The following is a 27,788-nucleotide window of genomic DNA, read 5'->3' on the forward strand; positions in this document are numbered from 1 at the left end:
GAAGAAAGAAAAGTTTGTTTGTAAAGAGCTGCGCATTGTATCTCAGCGGTTGTATTTCCAGTTCCAACATTTCAAAATACAACCGCTGAGATACAACGTGTGGTTCTTTACAGATTTTTTTTCTCCTACTTTACAACATGGCAAGAAAGAAGAATAGAAAAAAAGAGAGAAAACAACATGCTGAGGATGGAGTTTGGTCCTGAAATATATTTATGTTATAAATTTCAAACAAGTAAAATATGTTTATTTGCCTAATATTATGTTGCGGTTTGGCTTTCAAGCGCACTCGATGCGTTATTTTATTCAAATTAAATCAATGTTTCTATAATGGAATTCACACCCTTGATGTTAATATTCTTCCATTACTATGAAGATACGGAAAAGATCCTTTAAGACATCATCCATTAAAATCTATCATAAACGAATCATGATTACAGGAACTTCATTTCATAAAATAATTTTCAAAATTAAAGTTAAACAAAATTCTTGTAAACATGGAAAGTTAGTATGAAATTGTAAATAATTTATTCAGAAAAAAAATGCGAGAACAGAAAAAAAAGAAGGAAAAGAAAGTTTGGGCGAGAAAAGAAATATAAAACCTTCTACTTTTGCTACTATTGTAATGATGGTTACTGGAAAAAGTTTATGTTTACATGCATGGGGGGGGGGCGGAGAATCTATATTTAAAAACACATTATTTTCTAGTTTTCGTTATTTTAATCTAAAATTAAAAACATAACATGTCTCTTTCTCTTTTTTTTTGTTAAGCCGTTCTTGATATTAAATAAGATTGATATGAATTCTATTGATTATTATTGCAGAAACCATTCTTTATTCAATGGCATAAAAATAATAATTTTAAAAATTTGATTTTTTTTTTTTTTAAGAAAATTTTATTAAAATTTACTTAAAATTCTATACCTTTCTCCAAATATTGTAGGATAATCTTTATTTTATACAATTGAATGATTTTTCAAAGTCGATTAATAGTGTGAATGGCACAGATGTTCCAAAAAATATGACTAAAAATATTTTGTTGAAAAAAAAAAAAAATAAACTAAATACATTTATTAAAATTACATAATTCAAATAATTCAAATCAGCCTGCAAAAAAAAAAATAATAAAAGAAATAATCGTCATGCAAGAAGAATTATATCATTAGAAAGAAGGAAGATTAAATTTTATTCATATATTAATTTTATAGATATAACCTGAAAAATTGCCGAAATATGCTTAAATTTTTTTCTTTCAGTTTTTTATCCATTTTTGCAGTGTACAGGCCAGTTCTTAATTGCTATTAAAAGTCTTTAACTGTAATCAGAAAAAGTTATGTTTCTCTATATAACTATAATAAACTCTCAAGGTTAGAAGTCATAACTAAAATCTGAAATATTAAATCTCTTATGTTTTGGTATAGCTCCATTAAACAACCCAGGTAAGACATATATTATTCTCTTAAAAATTACATTCCTCACATTTTTTATATTGCTTCACTAAACTTATTTGCAAAGTAAGACCTTATAATTATAGTCTTAAATATTACGTCTCGCTTGTTTTTATAGCTACCCGAAGCAAAGTAGTGATTTTTGTTACAACTTGGAAATTCCATGATATTAAGATAAAATTGTAGGTTATTTGATCCATTTGTTGATTATGATTCATCAAATAGTACTCTCCTTGGTGATCTTGTGTATGACATGAATCCAAAGTTAGTTAAAAGGTGCATAGTCAGACTCGGACTCCTAGGATTCCAAAACTTATATCTCTGGCTTCAAAATATCCAACTCAAATTCCTTATTTTGAAATCTTCCAATATTTAGAATGTCTGTTGTTTCTTCGGGGGTTGAAAAAATGTGACTGTGAGCATTATTAACTTTGGATACCATTACAAAAAAAATATATCTTTTATAAAGGGAATTAAACCTGGAGTCTAAAGAACAGTTTATTTTAATGTATTAGTAAATATATTAATACTTTAAAAAAAAAATAGTGCCCATAGTATTGTAGATATATAATAAGCTCGATAGGTATGTGTATCCTAGAGTTCTATTAATATTGAGTAAAAAGATCAATAATTGTGAATTAAAAAGCAGTTTCAAAAAAAAAAAAAAAAAAAAATCAACTTTTGTGTTCATTTTATTGAAATTGAAATAATTATTGAAAATAATTCACAAAAATTTTGTCTTGGAACATAATCTCCTCATCAGCAAAAATGCGTTGGGGGGTTAAGACACCAAAATAAAACTAGCATTTTTGTCGTAAGGCGGATATTCCTTATTGATCTCCATTAGAAAATTTGTTTTACGTTCAATCAGCATATCTTTTGGGCGTGCTGCTATATTCTGTCTGCGAATGGTTGAAATCAATTGCTGATTGGTTTCGTTTTTAGATTGTACTTGTGTTCTGGAAAAACAAGTTCAAGGTTTATTCGGGTCTTTCATGATTTTCAAGTCTAATTTTCATAAAGTGCATGAAAGCAATGTTTCTTTATCCATTCATTCCTCAGTGCTTCTAAGAATGAAATTCGAAAATAAAAATATTGAATTTCAAGTTAAACAAATGCTACCTACATAATTGTCATGTTGCAAATAGTAACATATCCAAAAATTACGAAAAAACGATTGAAAAGTAATTAATAAGTAGAAACAGTTATCGATAAAGTTTATATGGAGAAAAAATGTGTCTGACACTTTGAATTGCGCTTGCATCACATTGTTACATGACGTAAGTAAAAGGGGAAGTGACTCAATTCTAATAGAATGTTCCGGTCCTTTTTTTTAGTTAGCGAAATCAATTTCATAAATTTCTTTTTTTTTATTTTTCTACCTTATTGTTTTTCATAATTTTTTGATATGTTACTACTTGTGACATGACAATTACATAGATGCCATTTATTTTATTTGAAATTTAATATCAGATTTTGCTCTTACTCTATAGAAGCACCCATTCTTCTACTCGTTTAGCTTTTTCATACCCACCTTATTTATTAAATGGTCATAATTTTCATCATAACCTTTGAATGACTCTCACCTAGTTAATCAGAACATAATGACACCTTATTTGGAATAGTAGTTATAGCACCATCTACACAAAGTACTAAAATATAATAATCTCAAATATTACATCCTATAAATTTCTCGTTTTTTTGTTCAGAATTCCCCCTATATTAAAAATATTTAAAAAATCTGTATGATGTGCATACCTGTGACTAAACGAAAATATCATATTCCAAAAATCATGTAAAGCTAGAAATAATCGTAAGAAAGAAATAGTGATAGCTAAGAGAGAATATATTGAAACCACCAGAAAATGTGTCAAAGCACAGAAATTAAGAACCCGTGATTTCTGGAAGATTTACAACAGTGTAGTAAATAATGGGCAATTGACAATTCCCCTACTATCCAATAATCACGAGGTTGTTTGCACGGCAACCAAGAAGGCTAACATACTTGCCAGTCGGTTTGCCTCTAACTCCACATTGGACTCAGCAAACCACTCCCTCCCTGACTTTACTTTGCGAACAGATGCCACACTTGATGATTTGGAAATCACTTCCTCTCAAGTACATGTTATCATAAAAAACCTAGACACCTCAAAAGCATGTGGAACCGATCTGATCCCGGCTGTGCTATTAAAAGAATGCTCCACTGAGGTTGCTCCAGTCCTCTCCAAACTGTACAACAAATGCCTTAACGAATTTTGATTTCCTGACTGCTAGAAAACTGCTTCTGTGGTACCAGTTTATAAGAATTCTGGCGAAAGAACTGACCTATCAAATTATCACCCCTTTAGCCTCCTCCCACTTTACGTCAAAATATTTGAGTCCATAATTAATCAAGCTCTAGTCGATCACCTTACTGCTGCTAAACTTCTGAGTGACCTACAATATGGATTTAGACAAGCTTGTTCGACAGCAGATATCCTTACTGTAATCTCTGAACATATATACCATTCACTGGACAAAGTGAGGGAGGGTACAGTGGTAGCCCTAGATATATCGAAGGCCTTTGACAGGGTTTGGCACGATGGTCTTCTCAGTAAAATCAGGTCTTACAGTATCACTGGATGAGTACTTAACATAATTAGATCTCTCTTAAATAAGAGAAGAATCCAGGTTGTCCTCAACGGTTGTACATCTAAACAGTATGATATAAATGCGGGTGTTTCTCAGGGGTCGATTCTTGGACCTTTATTATTCCTAATATTCATAAATGACTTCCCTAGTAAAATTGTTTCTGAGATGGGTATATTTGTTGATGACACCACGCTCTGTAACAGGCACGAGGGGAAAACAAATGAACACATATCTAAGGAAATGGCAAAAACACTAGAGGAAGACCTCAAATGAATGGGGACAAAAATGGTCACATTCAATGCTGCCAAGTCTAAGCTTGTTTCCTTCAATAATTACAAGAAACCTTCTCAACCACGAATAGCTATGACTAAAGACACATTACCTGAATGTACTTCTTTCAAACTCCTTGGCCTAACGTTCACAGGGAACATGAGCTGGAACAGATACATTGAGGGCATTGCCAAAGCTGCTGCAAAAAAGGTGGGCTCCCTCTACCAGGCCCTGTCGGTGGGGCATTAGAATATGCCGACTGCTCCCCTGCAGAGGGTAAAGTCCCTCAATGAGGGTCCTGGATATGACCTTAAACTATATCCGATGGTGAGGCCCCAGCTTGCGGGCTCTGGGGAGTGTGGAGCCACCCTTTAATTGCCATTGCACCCAGGTCCACTCTGACCTGGAGTGGTAGTACCTGTTAGGGTCCCAACTATGGGTTAAATAGAAACCGACGTGAAAACAACAAATATATTCTATTAAAAAAAATTTCTTCAAAATCACCGGATTCGGCATTAAATAACCTGAAAAGGGTTGATATGCCGTAAAACAAAAACAACCAACCAACCCTCTATCATGCTGGAAAACTAGTTATACCTGAAAGTATCCTTTTACCTCTATAAGGCCACCATTCGCCCATGTATGGAGTACGTTTGTCATATTTGGGCTGGTGCATCTGCTACTAATCTCACTCCTGGACAGGGTTCAGGAGAGTCGCCAATCTGATAGGTCTTGAACTGTCATCTAAGCTTCAACCTCTGTCCCATCGACATAATGTTGCATCCTTCTGCCGGTTCTACAAGTATTTTAATGGTGAATACTCCGATGAGCTACAAGCCCTTGTACCTCCTCAACCTAAATACCCCGACAAACCCAACAAGCAGCAAAATCCCACCCCATACAAAGTAGAAATCTCTAGATGTAAGAAAGCCTTCTACTCTAATAGTTTCTTCACCAGAACTGTGAGACTTTGGAACTCCCTTTCGAGTTCCTGCTTTCCCAACTGTACTAACATTCAGAAGTTAAAGTGTAATATGAACAGTTATCTTGCTGCTCAACTCCCTACATAGTATCCCTGCAACTTATGTCCCCGATAGACTCCTACATCAAAGTGACAGTGCTTTGTTTGGGGTGAAAATGGAATAAAAAAAAAAAAATTTTAATTGATCAAGTAGTTTTATTTTTAAATAAAAAAAAAATTAAAATTAAAAAAAAATCAAATTTTGAGTAACCAAGAGGTGACTGTCTCACCTCAATATTTTGAAAAAAAAAATCTATAAAACAAAGAAAAAAAGGGCGCTAAATCAATAATCCAAACTTGCATGATTTATTTTGTAATACTTACAAATTTCCATTAATCGCTTGAAACTTATTTTCTTTATAAAAATAAAGCTATTTGATCAATTTACATTAAAAAATTTTTTTAAATAACCTTTATAATATAGGGAGGATTTTGGACAAGAACCGTATTTATAAATGTCTTCTGTCAGCAAGCAGACACCCATTTTATTCATCTTTCTGCCTTTGTTTCTTCTTTTCATTATTTCTACAAAATTAGAGCAGGGGATATTTTGAATGTATTTATTTTGGCAACAAGCTAATAATTCCTAGTTATTTTGTCCTCACAAGATTTTAATTTTCTAATGTCTTAAGTATTTCATTCAACATTTTATTCTTAATCATAGTTCATTGATAAAATTGATTAATCGCAAACGAAAATTCTTACAAATTTAACAGCTGTATGTGTATATTCTCTAGAACAGCCCAAGCAAAACTGATTTCATTTGCTCACCTTGTCGTTTTACTTTGGCGCATTCTCAGTTCACCACTTCCCCTCTCCCTTGCTTATAATCTCCTACTACTGCCCCTCCTCTTTTTCCGATGTTGGCTTTTCTCACTCTTTAGTTAACTCTCCTCCTATATAATGTTTTCATTACCAAAATAAATCTTTAATATATATGTGGATCTTTTAACGTCGTTCATTGTCGTTTTGATTTTTCATTGAATTTCTGCTACCTTTTATGAATGGGCGTTGATCATCTCATCAGTTCAGCTAGCCAAATAAAACTTCTTTACATGCAGAAAGAAATACAGATGTTCTCTAAGATTTTCTAAGGTTTTATTTCTGGAGAGAATTGACTTGCACAGAAGAGAGATTAACATTTTCTTAGTTATTTAATTAATCTTCTTAAATCTTTGGATGATGTGCGAACAGGAGAGGGTTTAGTTCTCTCTTGATGATTGTCAAAGTTTTCTTTCTACATTATTGGCCAACTACTTCGTCCAACCGATGGCAGACTCGCATTATTTATCTCCAGTTCAATATTGCATTATTCCATCAATAGGCTGATATGAAAACTTGTTTTCTGTGGGCTTGACAAATGTGACCTCATAATTCCCCCCCCCCCCCCCCGGACAAAGGAGGGATTGGGTCTAGTAATTTACTCCACTTCATTTGTTCACACCCTTTTCAGTAACAACGCCTTCGATTTTTTTTTTTTTTTTTTTTTTTTTTTTTTTTAAATCTTGCACAAACATTAGTCATGGTGAAAGTAAATTTTTGCCAGAAAGGATTTTCCAGGATAGGTTGCCCTCCTAGGGTTCATTACAGGAATAAAATTGCACCACAATCGTTCATCTGTTTGCACTTTGCTCAATACACACTACTTAAATTTTTTTTTTTAATTTTGCACAAACATTAGTTATGGTGAAAGTAAATTTTTCACTCATGGAAAGGAACCCCACATGCTCAACTTGTTTTTCTCATGTTCTGTTGTGTCTACACTCTTTGACCTGTTGTCCCTTGTGTCAATTTTATCACCTATCTTTGATCCCTCTCTGAGAATAATTCTGTTTTGCAGATTTGGATCATCATAACGTACTTGGTGTGCCCATGTCAAACTTTATACTAGTTAACTTAATCGCTATTGACATAAGATTCCTAATAATCTAACATCTGTCAGCTTTTTTTTCTCTCTTGTATTTTTTTTTGTTTTCCTCAAGTGCTTTATTGACTAAATCCTATTTTACATAAATTGGTCATTTTTTAGCAACCAATTTATTTTGAATTAACAGCACTTCAACTTCCGTTGGTTTCATTTTCCTTTCTCTTTATAAATCTATCTCCCTTCATATTTATCATATATATCTATATATATCACAACAACCATATTTGATTTCATATTATTTGGATTATTTTCATCTTAAGTTGGTTAGTCAGCTAAGATACTTCCTAAATTCCGGCATGGCTGCTACTAGAAGTGGTTACAAGGCAAATCAGTTCCTTCAGTTTTATTGTTCTCCAGCATTTCTACCGTGAAGTGATTTATCAAAATAAAATGTAAGAAAAAGACATTAAAAATATACAATAAAAATTAACAAAATTATTCAGATAAAAATAACACAATTTGTTTTTATCTGCACTTTTAATAACAAAATTTAAAAATAAGTTTCTATTTTATTTGAAATTTTATAAGAATATGTTTATGAAAGTATAAAAATGAAATTATCAAAATAACAAAAAATTTATAGGCGTGAGAAAAAAAGCGGAAGAACTGATTCGCCTTGTCAATGCTTCTGGTAACGCTACTTCGAAATTTTTCAGCATGTTAGCTGACTATAACCCTTAAGTGTTCACAATGTTTCAGTCAATGTAACCTCTGACCTTCTTATTGAACTCGTGGAATCTGCACAGAATTTTGAATGAAGACCTTTATTTAATCCATGAGAGTAGCGTGCTCTCATTTTGTCAGCCATAACTGGGTAGAAGTCCAAAATAATTCGTAATTGTATTTTGAGTGTTGCCCACAATGAAGATTGAATCTTCAACCTTGGAAGTGTCATTTAGAACTGAATTATATCAAGTACTTTATCCATTATGCTATAGGTCTTTGGACTGAAGGCTCCATTTTCAGTGCAGACAATATTCAAAATACAATTGCAAGTTACTTTGGACTTCTACTTGGTCATGGCTGACGGAACAAGAGCATGCTACTCCCATAGATTAAATTCTGTGCAGATTCCCGAGTTCGATAGAAAGGTTCCAGAGTTCAAGAAAATATACCTGAAGAAGATTAGAGGTTACGTCAACCAAAATGTTGTGGATATAACAATCAAGATGAGAACAGTAGTCAGAAGAATCCAAATTATCAATCCTCATCTTAAAAATTCTGAAACATAGTTTTGATCTTTTCTAAATTTTTTATCTTTAAGTGTGGCTGTCCCATCAGAAGTATGCTGTATGATCTTATATAATATCTTACATTGCCTTAAAAATGACCACAATAGCACCATAATGCCATAGTTACTAACACAATAGTATCTTCACGCTTGTAGTTAATAAGTTTATTCAGTTTAAAACTGCTTTGTCATCTCCATTCATTAATATTTTATGTACAAATGTTTTAACAATGCTGTTCAAAATAAACAATTGTAAACTATCTTATTTCTTCATAGTAATTGTTTCCTTCTGAAAAAAAAAATAGTTTAAACATATTTTTAAGGGATCACTTTCCGATATTAATTGAATGTAAAATGAGTGCCCATTTCCTGGCAAGTCAGCTGTAAATGGAGATCACTTTCTCCCCCCCCCCCCCAACACACACACACACATTTTTTCTCTTTCTTTTTTTTTTTTTTTTTATTACCTCTGAAATTCTTTTGACAAAGGAGTTGCCACTTATCAAGGCCCTGAGGCAACTCAAGGATTAATGAGTGTACGGTAGTTAATGAGAAGATATCGTAGCAATCGTTTGTAGTGGAAATTTGGTAAATTGGCTTAAGGGGACGGTTCATCAAGAAGACGACCATATTGTAGTCAATTGGAAAGCAGGAAAATGGAACATTCATGCAGTTCTAAGAAAGAAGCTTTGTTCATGGAATCTATGTTTAGGTTTAGGTACAGATAAAGAGTGGGAGAAATTATTGATAGTGGTTTCAGTTAGACAAGTGTTTTGTGAAAGTCAGGCGGGTGGGGGAGGGGCATGAATTGAAGCTCAGACGAGCACTTAAACAAATTTTTGAATTGAATTGTACGCAGTTTGAGAAAACAAAAATCAGTCTTTACTTTCAACTACTTTCTATGGTTAGGTAATATATTTATGCCTGACGCCCCCCCCCTCCCTATAAAAATGTAAAATTAAAAAAAAATATTTACTGTTTAAAAGTCACCCCCCCCCCCCGCCTTCTTTTATTTAAAACAGAAAAACACAACGCTAGACACTGCATCTCTATTTACCACTAATTGGCCAGAGAGTGTGTGTTCAATTTTATATTCAATTTATTTAAGAAAGTGATCCCTCACATTGGAATCTAAAATATTGGATTGGCTAAAAACAGAATGTTCATTTTTGTTTATTGGATAATAATGCAGTTTATTTTCCACAAATGATTTGGAAATTTTGAGAATGTTTATGATTTGTCTAATTGTCAAACAGCAGTCTTGTTTAATAACAGCTTTTACTTGATCACCGTCTATCATTGGATGCCAGCCAGGGTGAGGTGCATCTTTCTTTGAAACTTTTTCTTTTCAGAATCTAGCAAACCATTTCTGATACGCCCGTTCTGTGACAGCATTCTCTTTCCCTACACAATATCTTTATGCAGATTTCCATGGCTTTTTTTTTTCTTTTTCTATATTAAAAAAAAAAAGTATCAGATGTCGGTAGTGCTCCGTTTGATCTTTCATTTCAAAGCATGAAATGCAAGCATATATTTAAGAACTCATTCGTTTTGAAGGCTTATTACACACTATACAAGCAACACATATCTAAAGAAATGGCTAAAACACTAGAGGATGATCTCCAATCTGTAGTGGAATGGGGACATAAATGGATGGTCACTTTCAATGCTGCCAAGACTAAACTGGTTTCCTTCAATAATTACAAGAAACCTTCTCTGCCACCAATAGCAATGGCCAGTGACTACCTGTCTGAGAGTACATCTTTCAAACTGCTTGGCCTAACGTTCACAGGAAACATGAGCTGGAGCAATTATATTGAAAACATTGCCATAGCCGCTGCGAAAAATGTAGGCTCTCTCTACCGTGCTAGAAAACTACTGACACCTGAAAGTATCCTGTACCTCTATAAGGCCACCATTCGCCCATGTATGGAGTATTGTTGTCACATTTGGGCTGGTGCATCTGCTACTAGTCTCTCGCTCCTAGACAAGGTTAAAAAAAGAGTCGCCAATCTGATAGGCCCTGAACTGGCATCTAAGCTTCAGCCTCTGTCCCATCGACGAAACGTTGCATCCCTCTGCTTGTTCTACAAGTATTTTAATGGTGAATGCTCTGACGAACTGCAGACACTTGTGCCCCCACGACGTAGACACCCTCGACAAACCCGACAGGCAGCTAAATCCCACCTCCACACAGTAGAGATCCCTAGATGTAAAAGATCTTTCTACTCCAGTAGTTTCTTCTCCAGAACTGCTAGACTCTGGAATTCCATTCCAGGTTCCTGCTTCCCTAACTGTACTGACATGCAGAAGTTCAAGTGCAACGTGAACCGACATCTTGTTGCCCAAATCCCTACATAGTGCCCCAGTAGTTGCTGCCCCTGATAGTAGCCCCCTACACCAAAGTGTCAATGTGCCTTGTTTGGGGTGAAAATGTAATAAAAAAAAATTTATATTTAAGTACTCATTTGTTTTGAAGGCTTATTACACACTATACAAGCATATATTTAAAAACTCATTTGTTTTTGAAGGCTTATTACACACTCGTTAATCTTCCATTTCCAACTCTTTCATTTTCTCTTGATTTTATCTTTCTCCATATCATACCTGAAAAAGATATCTTTAAAAAAGTAAACCTAGAAAAATAGTGAAAGCTCTACACATTTAAGAGGAACAATTCATAAATTAAATTAAAAAGATGAGGAATAAATGTTACATAGAATGTTGTCATCAGATCAATTTTTTTTTTTTTTAAATCTTTCTTTACTCATTTTTTTTTTTTTCAATCCTATTTCTACTCTTTTCCCTATCACTATTTTTTATTTTTTTTTTTATTTTTTACTAGTCCCCAATATTTTATCCCTCTATTTTTTTTTTTTTCATCTATAATATAAATCTCACCTGTCTGTTTAAATGTATGTATGTTTGTATTTTTGCCTAAAACTTTTGACAGAGGTGACGAATTTTCATGAGATCGGTATCATTTTGAAGCTTGACCCTTCGGACGACAGATATTGAAAAATTGGCCAAAAACATTAATTCCTTCATCCTCAACTGGGCACTTCTCTACAGGGAGGGGTCACCTTTTTCACCCATATTTTCAAAAGTCATCACATCTTTTCGATTGTCTAGCCTTAATTTAAACGTATATCACTTCTGGTTTTGCGATGGGCACAGCAGCTAATGCGTCACATTTTATTTTTTTTATACTTTTTCTCATTCAGGGTAGGGATTCTGCCTGCCTGCCACCACTTTTTTATTTATTTATTTTTTGCTCACAATTTTCCTTTTTTGGCTCAACCAACACCCTTATACACACATCTCCACTTTCTTTTCCACCTTCGTGTCATTGGTTCAAGCCTGCCTGCCTACTACAACTTTTTTTTTCTTTGCTCAACACATACCTCCAAACAACTGGGCAACTCCGGGCACCCAGGCTAGTTTCTAATCTAAATGTTCTTAAGTTGGTTTTAGTTGTATTGTATGGTCTTATATTTATATTCATACGATACTCTATAAACACTTATGTAATTACGTTGGCTTTTCTCCTCTTCTGATGAGAAATATTTACCTTCGAAATGCTATGGCCCAAAGAGGTTCTGGTGCTCATTAAGATAGTCGACAGATCATTTTCTTTTTTTTTTTTTTTTCTTCTTTTTTTTTTTTTGTTGTTTTAAGCAAAAACGACAGTACTTAATTGTTATGTAGAAAATAGTAATATATTCAAAAATTCATCATAGTTAAAAGTAATTTTTACAGAAAATTGGAGGAAATGGCATTTTCCCTAGATGTGAACATCTTGAAGATTACAGATACAGGGGACATTTATCTCCCTTTTTGCAACAATAATGGCAATAGACCTTTTTTTTTAATTTCCTAAAAGCACATTAACAGTTATTCTACTCCATGAATTTACATAAGTTTTGCATATATTACTATTTTTGACATGACAAGTAAGTACTGTTATTTTTGGCTTAAAACCACATTTAAAAAATCAATCTGTCGACTCTATCTTAACAAGCACCGAGGTTCTTTCCTACTCTTTTCTCGTTTTTGTCCTTATTGATCTGATGACACAAAGTTCAATATAACTTATTATTCCTCCTATTTTTTTTTAATTTATATAATGTGCTTGTGTATATATTTCTAGGAAATAGTATTTTCTTTTATATATATATTCTGTCTGCCACGAAAAATGTTTGTTCAAAGTTTTTAAAAACATAAAATTTTAGTAACATTTACAGTTTAATAACCCCCCCCCCCCGACAAAATTTGGCCGGACCTGTAAATTCACCCTTGTCCGTTCATCCGTTCGTCTGTCCGCACTTTTCTCAATAACTACGCCTTAGAATTTTTTGAAATTTTACACAAACATTAAACATGTTGAGTAAAAAAAAATAACAGAATGGATTTTCCTGGAAAACTCAGGTTGACACACATACACACACACACCTAGGGGTGCCATTAGGTTAAAATGGCTAAATTGACACTTTTGTGCTTATTAAAAAAAAAAATTGATGCCTTGGATTTTTATAAAACTTTCTGAAAAGTTGGGGGGGGGGGATGCTGAACTTAGTCATTTTTTTATGCCTCGTTCACTGTGCACTCACGGATGGGGGGGGATCATGCATGCTCCACTTTTTTTTTTCTTTTTTTTTACTTTGTTTTTTTTACTTTGTCTTTTATCAATGAAATGAGTAAATGTTAATTTCAGGCCACAGGGGGAAGCGGTGAATACTCCTGGTATACTCAGAATATGAGTATCGTCAACGTCAACAACAAAGGCATAACCAATCCTCTTGGTCCCGGCATTGGTACTGTAGTGGCCAGTGATGTCAAGAACCACAGGCACACGGGAAGTGCAAAGGTAAATTAAGAATTGTTAAAATATCTTATTATAATGGTGATTTGGTGTCCATCTTGAAATAACCCTGCCGCATCTTTAAAAATAGAGCAAGGGTCGTATTAATTTGTATGTTATCATAAAACATAGGTAAACAAAAAGAATTCATTTTATATCATACTAGTTTGATATTGTAAATAAGTTAAATAAACTGTACTGAAGAATGCTATGCTAATGCCAATTACATGATACAGCAATTGACCTTTTGGCTAGGAATAAAGTGGAGTATCTGTTCTGATGCTACACTTTTTCTGTCCTCAGTCAGTGGATGAAAAATCCTTCATGATTGAAACAATTTTTATTTTTGTTCCTATCCAGAGTGCCCCTTTTCAGGGAGCTGAATTTTCCCTACATTAAAAAGCGACCTTGTGTCTAACTTTGCCCTCATGGGGAGGCAAGTAAATAGGAAAAATAACAAATGAAAATTAGTCAGAATCCAAGTTGTCAACTACCTGAGCAAAAACAATTTACTCGGTGGCAAGCAATATGGATTCCGTCCTGCAAGATCAATAGTTTATGTGCTGACTGTAATATCATAGGATTAGTGAATCTATTAATGGGGATTTCGTTTCTAGAGCAAAAGCTTTTGACATATCAACAGCCTTTGATAGGGTTCGATACAGATGTTTGGTTCACAAGCTTACTAGCTAAAGAATATCTAAAAATTTCTTCTCAACCATCAAATCCTTTCGCTCAAATAAGTTTATAAAAGTAGCTGTTGAAATCTGCAACAAATAGTATCCACGCTGGCGTGCTTCTAAGAATTTATTCTAGACTCCATCCTCTTTCTGATTTTCATCGATGATCTCTCGAATCGTATTCTAAGATCATTCATTGACATTTATGCAGATGACACAACCGTCTATGGCAACACTTCAAAGGGCATTAATGATCAAGCTATTTCTGATTTTCTCTTTCGACCTGTGTAAGTGTGGGGAGGTGGGGTAGTTTTGTTTACTTTTAATACATCTAAAATTAAGCTCTGTGCCACAAATGTTCAGTTCCTCTCTTTGCTCCAATTAAAATTAATAGCTTTCTCCTTGAGGAAGCCCCCTGCTTTCATAAACTTTTGGGACTGATCTTCACATTAGATTTGAAATAGGAGATGCACATCAAATCTGTTGTTTAGTTTACTGGAAAAATGATTGGATCATTCTACTGCTCCAGAAAGTATCTCACTTCTGATGCAATCTTCTACCTATATGAAAGTCAAATATGCCACATCTGGAGAGGTGTTGCTCAGAACACTTCTCTCTGCCATGACAGAGTACAGAACTGACTTCAAAATCTAGTGGGGATATCATCTCTTTTCTAGTCTTTCTCTGTTCTGTCACTATTTTCATGGTAGATGCTCAACTGAGCTCCAATCCCTGGTACCCTCTGTAAAACATTGAGAACAGTTCGTCTAGCTATAACCACAGTAAATAAATTTTCTTCCTTTGTGTACCTAAAACTCCGCCTTCATTGCTCCCTTTCCCTTTTGTTGCTTAACGTACCCCTTTATATTCATCATTTCTCTCTCATTCTATATCTTCCTCATCCTAAGTATTATATCCGCCTCCCCGCTACATTCACTTTTTTTCTTCTCACACATAGACGCTTTTTTGTTTCAGGTAGTGGTCCTTCCTCCTACCAGGATGGAGTTGTTGCCATCTCGAGTAGAGGCTGAAGTAAACACCTTACTAACTATGCATGTGGCCATGTTTGTGGAACTCGATGGTATGTGTTGTTTTTTCAACTTTTTGATGGTCAATCTTGTTTTCAATACTTTTATTCAATCGAGTTTCTTTTAATAAAAATATATTTTAATTCCCCCCTCCCCCCCAAAAAAAAAACTTGTACAGACCTTAAACTATATCCAATGGTGAGGCCCCAGCTTGCAGGCTTTGCGGAGTATAGAGCCACCCATTAATTGCCATTGCTCCCAGGTCCACTCTGACCTGTTAGGGTCCTAACTGTGAGTTAAATAGAAACTGACTTGAAAAAAAACAAAACATATTCTATAAAAACTTCTTCTTCAAAATCACTGGATTCGGCATTAAATGACCTAAAAAGGGTTGATATGCCGTAAAACAACCAACCAACCAACCAACCTATACAATGGGTTTGCTCTGGATGGGTTGCATGTTTTGTTTGGGATTTTTCTTGTGATAAAAAAACTAAACATTGCTACCAATATGATGTTAGGAATCAGTAGGGCTATGACAAGAAAATATTCTTTTCATTATTTTGACTCTTGAGTATATATCAGTTAATATCTTATATGTTTTTAGATGGAATGATATGGTTCTCAATTGATTAACTGTGTCTGTGTAGGATATGAGTCAAAACAATAAGAATATTTTCATGTCAAAGCCCTAGTAATCAGTTATTAACAAAAGAAATATTTGGGGGTTAATATTCTGTAGCTAAAATATTTACAGTTCAGGAGAGATTTTTTTTTTTAAGTAAAACTTTACACACGTTTGTATTTTTTTAAAGTTTTACCTCAATTAGTTGCTTGAGTTTTTATAGTAATATTTACCTGACAACAGTGGGAAATAGGATTATAGTCGGCTAACATCTTCCCTAATTTTCTCTGGAGCACTATCAGAAGAAGTGACAAAACAAATCAGTTTCTCCACCTTTTCAAGAACCCTACACAATACACCATATACTGACAAACTGCATTGACCTTGAACAAACCCGAACAAAGTATTACCAAGAAAACAACCTAAAAACAATATTAAACAAGATTGATCCCCAAAAAATTATCAATTTTCTGAAAGAGATTTAAATATACTCTAAAATATAAGGAAAGACCCCACCCCCACCCCCACCCCAAAAAAAAAACCTTAAGAAGAACAAACCAATATACAACATATCATAACTAACCTTTCGGCATTAAATGACCCCAGAGTGGTTGATATGCCGTAAAACAGAACAAACATTCTCCACTTTTATTGTTCTTCAGCATTTCTATTGTGAAACGATTTATTGAAATAAAATATAAGAACATTATTGAAAAGTCTACAATAAAAAATTTATAAAAAGATAAACATAACACAATTAGTCTTTATTTGCACTCTTAATAACAAAATTTTAAAGTTTTTATTTTATTTGAAATTTTATAAGAAATGTATGTTTATGAAATTATAAAAATAAGTTTTTTTTTGTTTTTTTTTTTTAATTTTAAAAATAAGATTTTTATTTGAATTTATATAATAAACTTTTATGAAAGTATAAAACTTAAAATTATTGAAATCAAAATAAAATTTTAAGCATAAAAATATTTACAAAATAGTTTTAAAAGATTTCTAAAAGTGTTTACAATAATTCTTTTTAAAAAAATTAAAATAACTTCATTAATTCTTAATTAAAATAAGACTAAAAAAAATTTACAATGATAATTTAAAAAAATGATTGGAAAAACGTAATTTAAAAAAAAAAAAAAAAAAAAAAAAAAAAGGACTTGCACAAGGGAGATATAGGCGTGAGAGAAAAGGCAAAAGAACTGATTTGCCTTGTCACCGCTTCTGGTAGCAGCCACACCGGAAGTTAGGAAGTACATTAGCTGACTATAACCAGAAATAGATTGTTATTGAAAAAAAATAAATGACTTATTTTTGCCTGGAGAACTTTCTAAGAACAAAACATGATTTCAAAATGGATTAATTTGTTTTTAAATTTTCAGAAAAAGAAAAAAGGACATCTGCCGGGTTTGTATTACTGTACACATAGATTCGAAAAAGTTGTCAAAAAACAAATATAGAACAAATAAATGTTATCAAAGGCAAGATAAGTTACTTTTCTACCTAACTGGATATATTTTTTGTGTTTTTATTCAGTGTAACATGTTTATTCAGCTCGAAAAACATGCAGTGTTTACCGATGTATTGGAAAATTCAAAATGGCAGCCGACTCTCTCTCGGAGAGGGTACGTTTGGGAAAAGGTATTATAAATAATAAACTAGACAAAATACTGTTAGAAATTCGCTCAATATATGTTACCGTGACATAACTTGACATATATTCGGTTGTTTTCTAACAGTATTTTGTCTAGTTTATTATTTATAATACCTTTTCCCAAACGTACCCTCTCCGAAAGAGAGTCGGCTGCCATTTTGAATTTTCCAATACATCGGTAAACACTGCATGTTTTTCGAACTGAATAAACATGTTACACTGAATAAAAACACGAAAAATATATCCAGTTTGGTAGAAAAGTAACTTATCTTGCCTTTGATAACATTTATTTGTTCTATATTTGTTTTTTGACAACTTTTTCGAATCTATGTGTACAGTAATACAAACCCCATCTGCCTTTTCACTTGCTATTTAGACAAACCAAATAAAATGAATGAAACATTTGAAAACAAATATTTGTGATTCTTGTTCTATGTCAAAAAGAAAAAAAAAACATCCAGAAAATTCTGTATAATCTACATACCTGTGACGAAACAAAAATATCATATTCCAAAAATCATAAATTAATCAAGTTTTATTTTTAAATAAAAAAAATCAAATTTTATAAGTAACAGAAGAACGGCTGTCTTGTTCACCAATTTTTTCTCGTTCTGACATTAATATTAAAAACCTACTTTTCTTTCTAAAAATTATTTAACAAACTTGATATACTCAGTCATAGATATGCAAGCGACTTCATGAAGATTAACTAATTTGCATATTCTTTTGAAAAACAAACGTTCATGAATTAATTATTCATTTTTATGGTTTCTTAAATGATTGATTTCATTTAACTATTATGCTTAATTCTTTTTTATGCATAATTTTGTAGAATTTAAGATGAAAACATTCCAGCTCACAGACATGACCTTGTCTGCGTGGGTGCAAAAAAAATCTCTACCGAACTCTATTAATATTTGGTCTACAGACTTGAAATTTGATATATAGGGTATACGGACCTTGAAAATGCTTTCAATTTAGTTTTTAGCCCTTAAAAGTAGTTACTGAGGGGTAAAAAAAAGCAACAAAAAAAAAAAAAAAGCTGACTTTGGTAGGAGTAAATTGACTAACTTTTGAGCAGGCATTGATATATATTTTTAGCTTGAAGTTGCTTATTATATAGTCTTTTTATCCATCTGGTGATCGCTCAGATAGTAACAACGAATGCTAGAACGCTGAACATTTTGGTTTCGATTCCAGCTGATGGCAACAAAGTTTGTTTTTTTTTTCTTAACTTTTGAAATCATTACTATATATATTGGGTACAATATAATAATCGATAGAGAATTTACCCTATAATCATAAATATGGAATCTACATAAATGAAATACCATATTTAAACGTATTTTACAACCAGACATCCTGCTAATATATATATATATATATATATATATATATAGCATTACACGCATATGCTGTATTTTCGTGGACATCGGCAATATTACATACCATATGTGCTTCAACAAGTCATATCTTTTTTATTTGTAGGTCAATTTTTAAAAGAATTACATTGATGGAAAAAGAATTAAATAAGCATTCCAATGATGTTAATCTATTTTGCTTTTATGTGTTCAATGTTTTTATGCTCCAAGTTAAAAATGAAATTGATTTTTTTTTTTTTTTTTTTTTTTTTTTTTTACAACCACAGGAAGCAAAGTTATGACCGAGAAAAGTTGACAAAGAATATTTCAAAATTGATAAGATAAATCCGTATATATCATCCATTTTCATATAGATAATAGTTTCAGAATTATTTTCATGTATAATATGTAAATATTTGATAATTATTGTGTGGAAATTTTTTAAAATGTTATCTTTTATAGAAATTAAAATTGCTTAAGGGAAATGGCTTGCTATGTGCTAACCATCTTTGTCAGCGTATTAACGAGTTTGTATTCTCTTAAAAATAGAAAATTGTTTTTTCTATTTTCAAAACGAAAGCAGATAAGTTTCATTTTTTTATTCTGACTTTGTCAATTGAAAAAAATTATCAAGTTTTTCAAATTTGATTTCCAAACAATACTATTTTGTTGTTTTTAACGCTTTTAGTACACATGTACTAAAAATATTAAAAAACAACAAAATGTAGTAAGTACATGCGTTTGTTTTTTAGTGGTAAAAAAAACAAATATATAACAAATAAAAGGTACTTGTGCACTTATGCTACCATGCTGAAATAATAACATTATTTAGAAACCCATTCTTAACATGAGGAAGGAAGGGTGTTTTGTTAACTATTCTGTACTTTCATCTCACAATTAAATAAAATATATCGTGAAACTTGAATTTATCTTTAACTCCGTGTCAAGACCATTTCTTCAAATCTGTAAGACAAACCCGTTTTTTTTTTGGGGGGGGGTAACTGAAGATATCTAAATAATAATAGTAGTTAGGCAGTTCGATAAAGAATTTCATTGTGATGCATTTTGTAAATTTTTACATTATTTCCACCTCAACATTTTTCTTTAAAATGACTATCTTTTATAAGGTTTTCGAGTATGCTGAAAACAAATATCACATTTAAATTTTCCACAAATAAGTAGCTTTCCGGATATTAAGCAATGTCATTTCTTATGTTATTGCTGGTGGCCATCTTGGTACATGCGTTTGCGCATAGTTTCTTAGGGTTGGGTTTGCACGCTCGTGCGTACCAAGATGGCCACCAGCGATAACGTAAGAAATGACATTGCTTAATATCTGGAAAACTTATTTGCAGAAAATTTAAATGCGATATTCGTTTTCAGCATACCCTAAAACATATAAAAGTAATCATTTAAAATGTTAAGGTGGAAACAAAGTAAAAAAATTACTGTTTTATTTCTTTGTTTACATAGTTGAATTTTCAGTAAAACAACAAAATAGAAATGGCAAAAATTACCATCAACTGGTGAATACATAGTTGTTGCTTATCAGGATTCTTGGTATCCTGGTACTGTGAAAGTTACATCAAGGATTCATGTAGAGTACGATTTATGGTTGCATCTCAGAAAATAGGGGTATATTTTGGGCCAGATGGAGGATTTACAAAATTGAAAATTTAACTGGTCCCAAAATGCATAAGTTCTTGTTGACTTTGGGAATGTCCATCTTTTACAGAAATCCAAAATCTATATGAAAAATTTTCTTTGATTTATTTCTGAAATTAATTCATATCTACTCAATTTTTTTTTCTTTGAGGGGAGTAGTAAATACCGGTCATGAATGCCCTTTAGGCATTCAATAGCTACACCCAAGATTAAGCTCTCCTTTAGTGAGGAGACTGGAAAATGCCTATTCTCAATAAAGCTATATTTAAATACCAGTATAATACTTAGTTTTGTTTATAAATAGACACCCACTGTATGATGCCATGCGCCAGTTTAAAAAAAAATTGAAATTTGTACATCTGAATTTATAATTCATGGCTTATGGTAAAGAGATACATCAGATTTGACTGTATAATCAGAAAGAGCACACAGTTTTACATAAGAGTGCCAAGTTTCATGAGAATGGCTTGAAAAATAAAATGGTGGCGAAATTACTGAATTTCTTGAAATGTTGAGGTCCGTAATTTAGCCTACTTTTTCTAAAGAAAAATGTCCAAGGAAAAGCCTAAATTTTGGCACTTAAAATTTCTCATGACTTTTGAACTACTGATGGTATTTACATAATTCAAACGGTTTTAAGCATTTTTACATAGCTTTTTTTCATGCAAGTTGATAAAATAACAATTATCTAAAAAGAAAAAATCAACTTGTAATGCTAATATATATATATATATATATATATATATATATACTAGACTACCCATGACCCATTGGGTCAGTATATATTAACTATGGAATTAATGTATGAACTAGCGTGACACTTGTGACGTAAAGAAAATAGTTCTTTTGTGACATAACAGAAACATTTCTATGAAAGTATATTAAAATGAAAAAAGAATATAGATTTCTATGAGTCATTCTGTTTATAATTGTTTATTCTTGAAAAAAAAAAAAAAACTTACAGCCATTGAATTTTAAGTGGTTTGCCATACTTATAGGTAAATGTGCACTGAACAGATACCATAATACTTAAAGTTAAATTCAAATTTTGAAATATCTTTTAATTTAAACGTAGAAAAAAAAAAATTGGGTCGTTGAAAACGTACACAGTAAAACAATACATTGTAAAATAGTAGATTTATTTGCAAGAAAACTGCGTTAAAATAATTTAAACGTAATACGGAAATGAACGATATAAAAAAGAATGCAGTAGTAGAGTAGTAATAGGGAAAATACATGACAACCAGTAGTAGTAATAGTAGGATAAGGAAGAGGAGGCGTAGTAGTAGTTGTAAAGAGAAGTAATAGGCGTAGTAGGAGGAGGATAGTGTGCAAGCAAACAACCAAGAACGACAGTTTTAGTGTATATATATATATATATATATATATATAAAATGACTTTGTGTGTTTGTGCACGCAAAAAGTTCATGCATAACTTTGTAAAATTTAAGCTGAAAACATTCCAGCTCACGGACATATATATATGTGTGTGACCTTGTGTGTGCAAAAAATCTCTACCAAACTCCTCTCTGAATGTTTGTTCTACAGACTTGAAATTTGATAGATAGGGTATTTGGACATCGGGAACACTTTCAGTTATGTTTTTAGCCTGTAAAAATAGTTGCTAAGTAGTCAAAATTAAATTTGACAGGAGTAAATCGATTAACTTCAGAGCATGCGTACGTACACATTTTTTAGTTTGAAGTCACTTAATATTTATTTATTTTTTTTTTTTTTGTTATTGTTTTTTTTTAAATTCATCTGGCGATGGCTCGGATGTTAACGAGGAAGGCCAAAGTACTAAATAACGACTAAGGTTGGAGCGTAGAAAGTTTTGGTTTCAATTCCAACTGATAGTTGTGAAGTTATTTTTTTAGTTTGGAAATCATTACTATATATTGGGTACAATATAATAATCAATAGATAATTTACTCTATAATAATAAATACAAAATCAGCATGAATTAAAATATCATATTTAAGCGTATTTTTGGATCAGGCAACATCGGCAGTATACCAATGACCAATCTGAATTTTATAAAAACTTTAGATACGTCTCTGCTTAGTCTTCGTAGCATTAAATAATATCCATTTACAGTCCAATTCCACTACAGATTGAAAATCATTTCTTAGGATCTCTGAAATTGCCTTGATATGTGTACGTTGGTTTTTCTCTCATGTTTGATAAATTGTAATCTCATTAACAAATATACTCCTATCAGATTCAATTTTATCAGGGAGATCATTTATATATATCAGGTATGAATAAGATCGATGGATTGATCCCTTCGGAACACCTGCATTAATATCATGTTGCTTTGATGTATGACTGCTGCGGACAACCTGACTTTTTCTCTTGTTTTGAAGGATCTGATTACGTTAAGTATTCATCCAAAAATTCTATAGGTTTTTATTTGCATGGGAAACCCTCCATGCCAGACCTTTTTCAAAAGCTTTGATTTATCAAGGCGTAGAGCTTTAGCTTCTCCTAGTAATAATATAAAGCCGAAGATAAAAAAGAAACAAAGAATCTTAATTGTCGAATTAAGAGCGGAAAAAAACTTCTCAATGTTTATCATGTTTTATTTTTTCAGGAATGGAAGCTGCCTTTGCTGATTGTCGTCATTTAAAGTTTGAAGTTCAATTTTCAGACAGGACTATTTTCAACCTTACTTCAAGTAAGTGCGACATAAAAATTGTTTTCATTTTTTTCTTGTCACTCGTGTATCATGACCATAGCATATGTTAACCACTTTTATATCAATACTGATGATGCATCAAAACTTCTTTTTGTATAGGAAAGATCTTTTTAGCAAAGAGATAAAAATCAACTTTTCCCCATTTTTAACATAAGATTATTATGTGTATGATCAACTCCAAAGAATTTCAACAGAAGCCAAACTGCCAGCCATGGTACACCCCAGAATCTGCTGTTGCCTTTGTTCACAGAAACCATTATTTCAATTGCTTTCAACAAAATAGATGTTTTGAAACCAAAGCTGCTATTAGAATTGCCAGCAACCACTACAAAATGATTATAGAAAACATCTTAAGAGTCAAAGGCCGAAGTCTAGAGTGACTAGGCAAAAAATTTGGTTGCCACAAGTTTTGGCAAATAACAAACAGACGTGTTACCTATATTCTTAACCCTCATCGATGAACCAGGAGTGATTCTCTTCAGCATCTGATTATGCCAAACTTTTTACAAAAACTTTTGCATCAAATTCCACCATTTTGTGATCAGGGCTCCCTATCTCCTGAATTTGCCCAATGGCTGAAAATGCTGAACAACGTCCTTTTTTTTTTTTTTTTTTTTTTTTTTTTGTCCAAGATGTTGCCAAACTTATCAAGAACATTAATGCCAGCAAAGCAACTGTTCCGGACAACATTCCAGTCATAGTTATGACTGGAATTAGCAGTTCCTTTGCTTTCTGTCTCGCACCTATATCCCCCCCCCCCCCCGTGCATGTACTTTTTTATTATTATTATTGGTTTTTTTTTCCAATATTTTTAGACTTTCATAAAGATATATTATATAAATTCAAATAAAGGGTTTTATTTTTTTACATTTAAAAAAAAGAAAAAAGCTTGTTTTTATAATTTCATAAACATATATTATAAAATTTCAAATAAAATAAAATTTCATTTTTTAATTTTGTTATTAAAGATGCAAATAATTGTGTTATTTTTTATTTGTATAATTTTGTTAATGTTTATTGTATATTTTTCTATGTCTTTTTCTATATTTTATTTCAATAAATCAATTCACAATAGAAATACTGAAGAACAATAAAAGTGAAGGAACTGATTTGTCTTTTCACCGCTTCCGGTAGAGCTATGCCGGAAGGAAGTACGTTAGCTGACAATAACCAAATTAGCTCTCAATCTTACAATACTGTTCAAACCTTGCTTAAAGGGAAAATGTTTCCTATCACCTTGGAAGACCTTATCAGTTTGCCCAGTAAAAATACTGGATATTGGTCTTCTGCATCTCAGTACAGACTAATCAGTCTCCTGTATATCATGAGTAAATCTGTGATAAATCAAGTTGTCAATCACCTTAGTAAAAACAATCTATTCAGTGACAAACAATATGGATTTCATTCTGTCAGATCAATAGCTGATGTGCTGACTGTAATATCACAAGATCAGTGAATCTATTAGTGGGCACTTTGTTTCTAGAGCAAAAACTCTTAGCATATTGAAGATCTTTTATAGGATTTTGCATAAAGGTTTACTTGACAAGCTCTATATCTGGAAGTGTCACCACAACCGTCAAATACTTTCTCAGAGTAGTTATTGCTGCACAGAAGTTTGAAACATATTGTATCAGTGATAGCATGCCACAAGAATACATTGTGGATCCAAGTAAATGGTTTTCATCAATGATATTCCAAGTCATTCTCAGTTCATTCATCGACATTTATGCAAATGACACAACCAACAAATCAAAGATCATTAATGATCACAATCTTTCTGATTCTCTCTCTCTCTCTCTCTCTCTCTCTCTCTCTCTCTCTCTCTCTCTCTCTCTCACTTCTGATGTGTGTTATGCAAGGGAAGAAAAAAGGGGCAGGTAACTTTTAATATTACAAGTCTAAATTTTTGAGATGAGGATTGATTACATGGATTATTCGTACTATTGTTCTCATCTTGCGTGTCATTTTAATGTTTCGATCCATGTAACCTCTGGTCTTCTTCAGGTATGCCTTGTTGAACTTGAGAATCTGCACAGAATTTCAAATGCAATCCTTTATTTAATCCCCAAGGGTAGCACGCTCTCATTCTGTCTCGTCTAAGTAATTCGCAATTATATTCGCAAGGACCTGTGGTGCAGTGGATAGAGTACTTGGTGAAATTCAGTTGCAACAGTTACATTCCTGGAGATTACAGGTTCAATCCTCAGTTTGGGCAACCCAAAAATACAATTGTCCTCCTCTACATCCTGTACATGTTTTTATGGAAATTGCTCTGGACAAAGCATGTAGTCAATTGATATGAAAGGCTAAAAAATAATATTGCTTCAAGGTTAAAAACTACCTGATAAATGGATAGATTGCAACAACAACAAAAAAAACAGCAATTCTTCTCCCTTTGTCAGAAACATCCCTCATGGCATATGAAGACTAAAGGACAAAATAAGCGAATTAAAAGTTACGAAGTTGCCAAAAGAAAACTTATGGTTCACTTTCTACTTTCCTTAAAGTTGTCTTGGAGCTGTGTCAAGAGAATCACAAATTAATGAAATTAATTTTCTCAATAAAAATTTCTCCTACAAAGTCATTTTAAGTAACGCAATCTCTTGCATTAGATGAGATCGCATACTGACATGAGCATTCTCATGACTTTATTTATTTATTTAATTTGGTCCTCCGATGTATCTGAAAGGGACCTAGGTTTTCAGTGGCGTCCGTTAACCGGACGATTGCCAAATAACTGTTGATTAGTTTTCCTGAAATTTTGCCACAAATTGTATTTCATTAAATAGATGTGCGCAGTAAAAAAAATTTTGAAAATTGCCGTTGCTTCCCCAGGGGCTCAAAAGAGGTAAAAAAAAAAAAAAAAATGACACTTTTTGCTCCATAGCATGTGATCTAGCCATTAGATTTTCCTGGAACTTGGCCAAAATGTGGAGGCCATTGTTCTTCATATAAATTCAGTATGGGTGACCCTGGCAAAATTCTAGTTCTTTTAGGGCTTTAAAAAACATTCCTTTTTGAAGCTCTTTTTGCATATTACTAAAAAACTTGATATGTATGTCTATATAGTGGTTTTCCATGGTGCTGAATTCAAATATACATGTCTTAAGGCGTGAAACTGCACCGTTTGTCCATTTTCACTGGGATTTGACATTCCCAGGATCTCAAAAGGGGTCATGAATGCCCCAGAGTTGCAAAAAATAACACTTTTTACCCCATAACTTTTGCCCCATCCATTAGATTTTTCTGAAACTTGGCGAAAATGTGAAGGTAATGTTGGCACTTTACCCTTCTCACATTCATCATTTCTTCACCATTTTTTATTTTTTTTTTTTTTTTTTATTTATTTTTTTTTTATTTATTTTTTTTTTTTTGCGGCGTCATCTCACATGCAGCACCAGAACAGGACCACACATGTGTGGCTTGTTTTTTTTTTTTATTTTAATCTTACTACTTCCATGCTGATGCATGACAAATTGGAAGCGGATGTTTTGATTATGGCACAATAACTAGATTACCTTACATGATTAATAGACTCTTTCTATCATTTTTCTTTTTCATGAGATTTTCGTTCTAGGTGGTCCTCACGAATATCAGAGTGAGGCTAATAGGTGAGAGAGAAACTTTGCCCCTAAGGGTGACTGGGACTGTGCAAACCAGGGCATTCATTTCCATGAGGTATTATACTTATATTATGGTACATAGCTGTACATCTAAATACATGCAGCTGCTAATCTTCCCAAATGGTCACCCGTCTGGTGCTAACCAGGCTTAACTTCGGTGATCTAACAAAAACTTGCTTATACCATATTTTACTAAGTACGAGGAATATTTTAATATTTTCATTATGGTTCTTTTTTCAATCATATTTTTTAATTCCACTTTATTTATAAACTGGATGCATTTTTATTAAATGTTATGACAATATTTTTTTTTACTCGTTCGCAGGCAATGCCAAAGATAATGAACTAGTGAAGGGTGCATGCAGTTTCTTGAAGATATTTGCCCGTCAACCAGGAAGTACCAAGTTGACTGTTAGCTACCAAGTTTATCATACTAAACTGCATGCATCTGTCACTGTGGCTGCTTACAGACCACTCGTAGTAAGTATTCTTTGCATATGAATTTACTTGCAGTTTAGCCCGGCTTTGCTTGGGCCCTATGTACTGTTCATAATTTTATGTGCATATTAAAAGGTTTGACTCATGTCCAGGTAACCTACATCTAAAATATTAAGTGTTTAGACCCAAAATTGGTGGAGGAGTTTGGTAGAGTCTGCAAAGGTTAATTTTTTCAACTTTGATCTCTTGGCAGCCAAATTTTCACCCCCGAACTGATTGAAAAAGCTTGCTGCATGTCTGAATACCCTTTATGTAAAATTCCAAATGTTTAGACAAAAACTTTGCTGAGTAATTTGATCGTAGAGATCAAATTTTGTTTTTAACTTTGACCTCAATTTTGACCCCTTAACATTTGTTTTTGGCTCAGGTCAAACTTTTGAATTTGATTTATGTCCAAGTAATCTACATCTAAAATTTCAAGTGTTTAGACCCCAAATTAGCCAAGGAGTTTGGTAGAATTTTCAAAGGTCATATCGTTGAACTTTAACCTCTTGACAGCCAAATTTCCGGCTGAAAACCAATTAAAAAGATTTTCCCAAATGAAAATCTCCCTTATGTCAAATCTTGAGT

General features: G+C 32.6%; 1 protein-coding gene across 1 annotated transcript in view; it reads left to right on the forward strand.

Moving 5' to 3' along the window:
* LOC145266410 (nuclear pore membrane glycoprotein 210-like) overlaps positions 1-27,788 on the forward strand; it is a 203,385-nt gene that overhangs the window by 62,550 nt on the left and 113,047 nt on the right. Inside the window, exons 12-15 of the mRNA XM_080122073.1 lie at positions 13,240-13,392; positions 15,042-15,147; positions 22,993-23,076; positions 27,046-27,200. Coding sequence (XP_079978199.1) covers positions 13,240-13,392; positions 15,042-15,147; positions 22,993-23,076; positions 27,046-27,200 — 498 coding nt within the window. The remainder of the gene's footprint in view (positions 1-13,239; positions 13,393-15,041; positions 15,148-22,992; positions 23,077-27,045; positions 27,201-27,788) is intronic.

The sequence above is a fragment of the Euprymna scolopes genome, chromosome 41 (assembly GCF_053919585.1).
Source record: "Euprymna scolopes isolate OS-2025 chromosome 41, ASM5391958v1, whole genome shotgun sequence".
NCBI lineage: Eukaryota > Metazoa > Mollusca > Cephalopoda > Sepiida > Sepiolidae > Euprymna > Euprymna scolopes.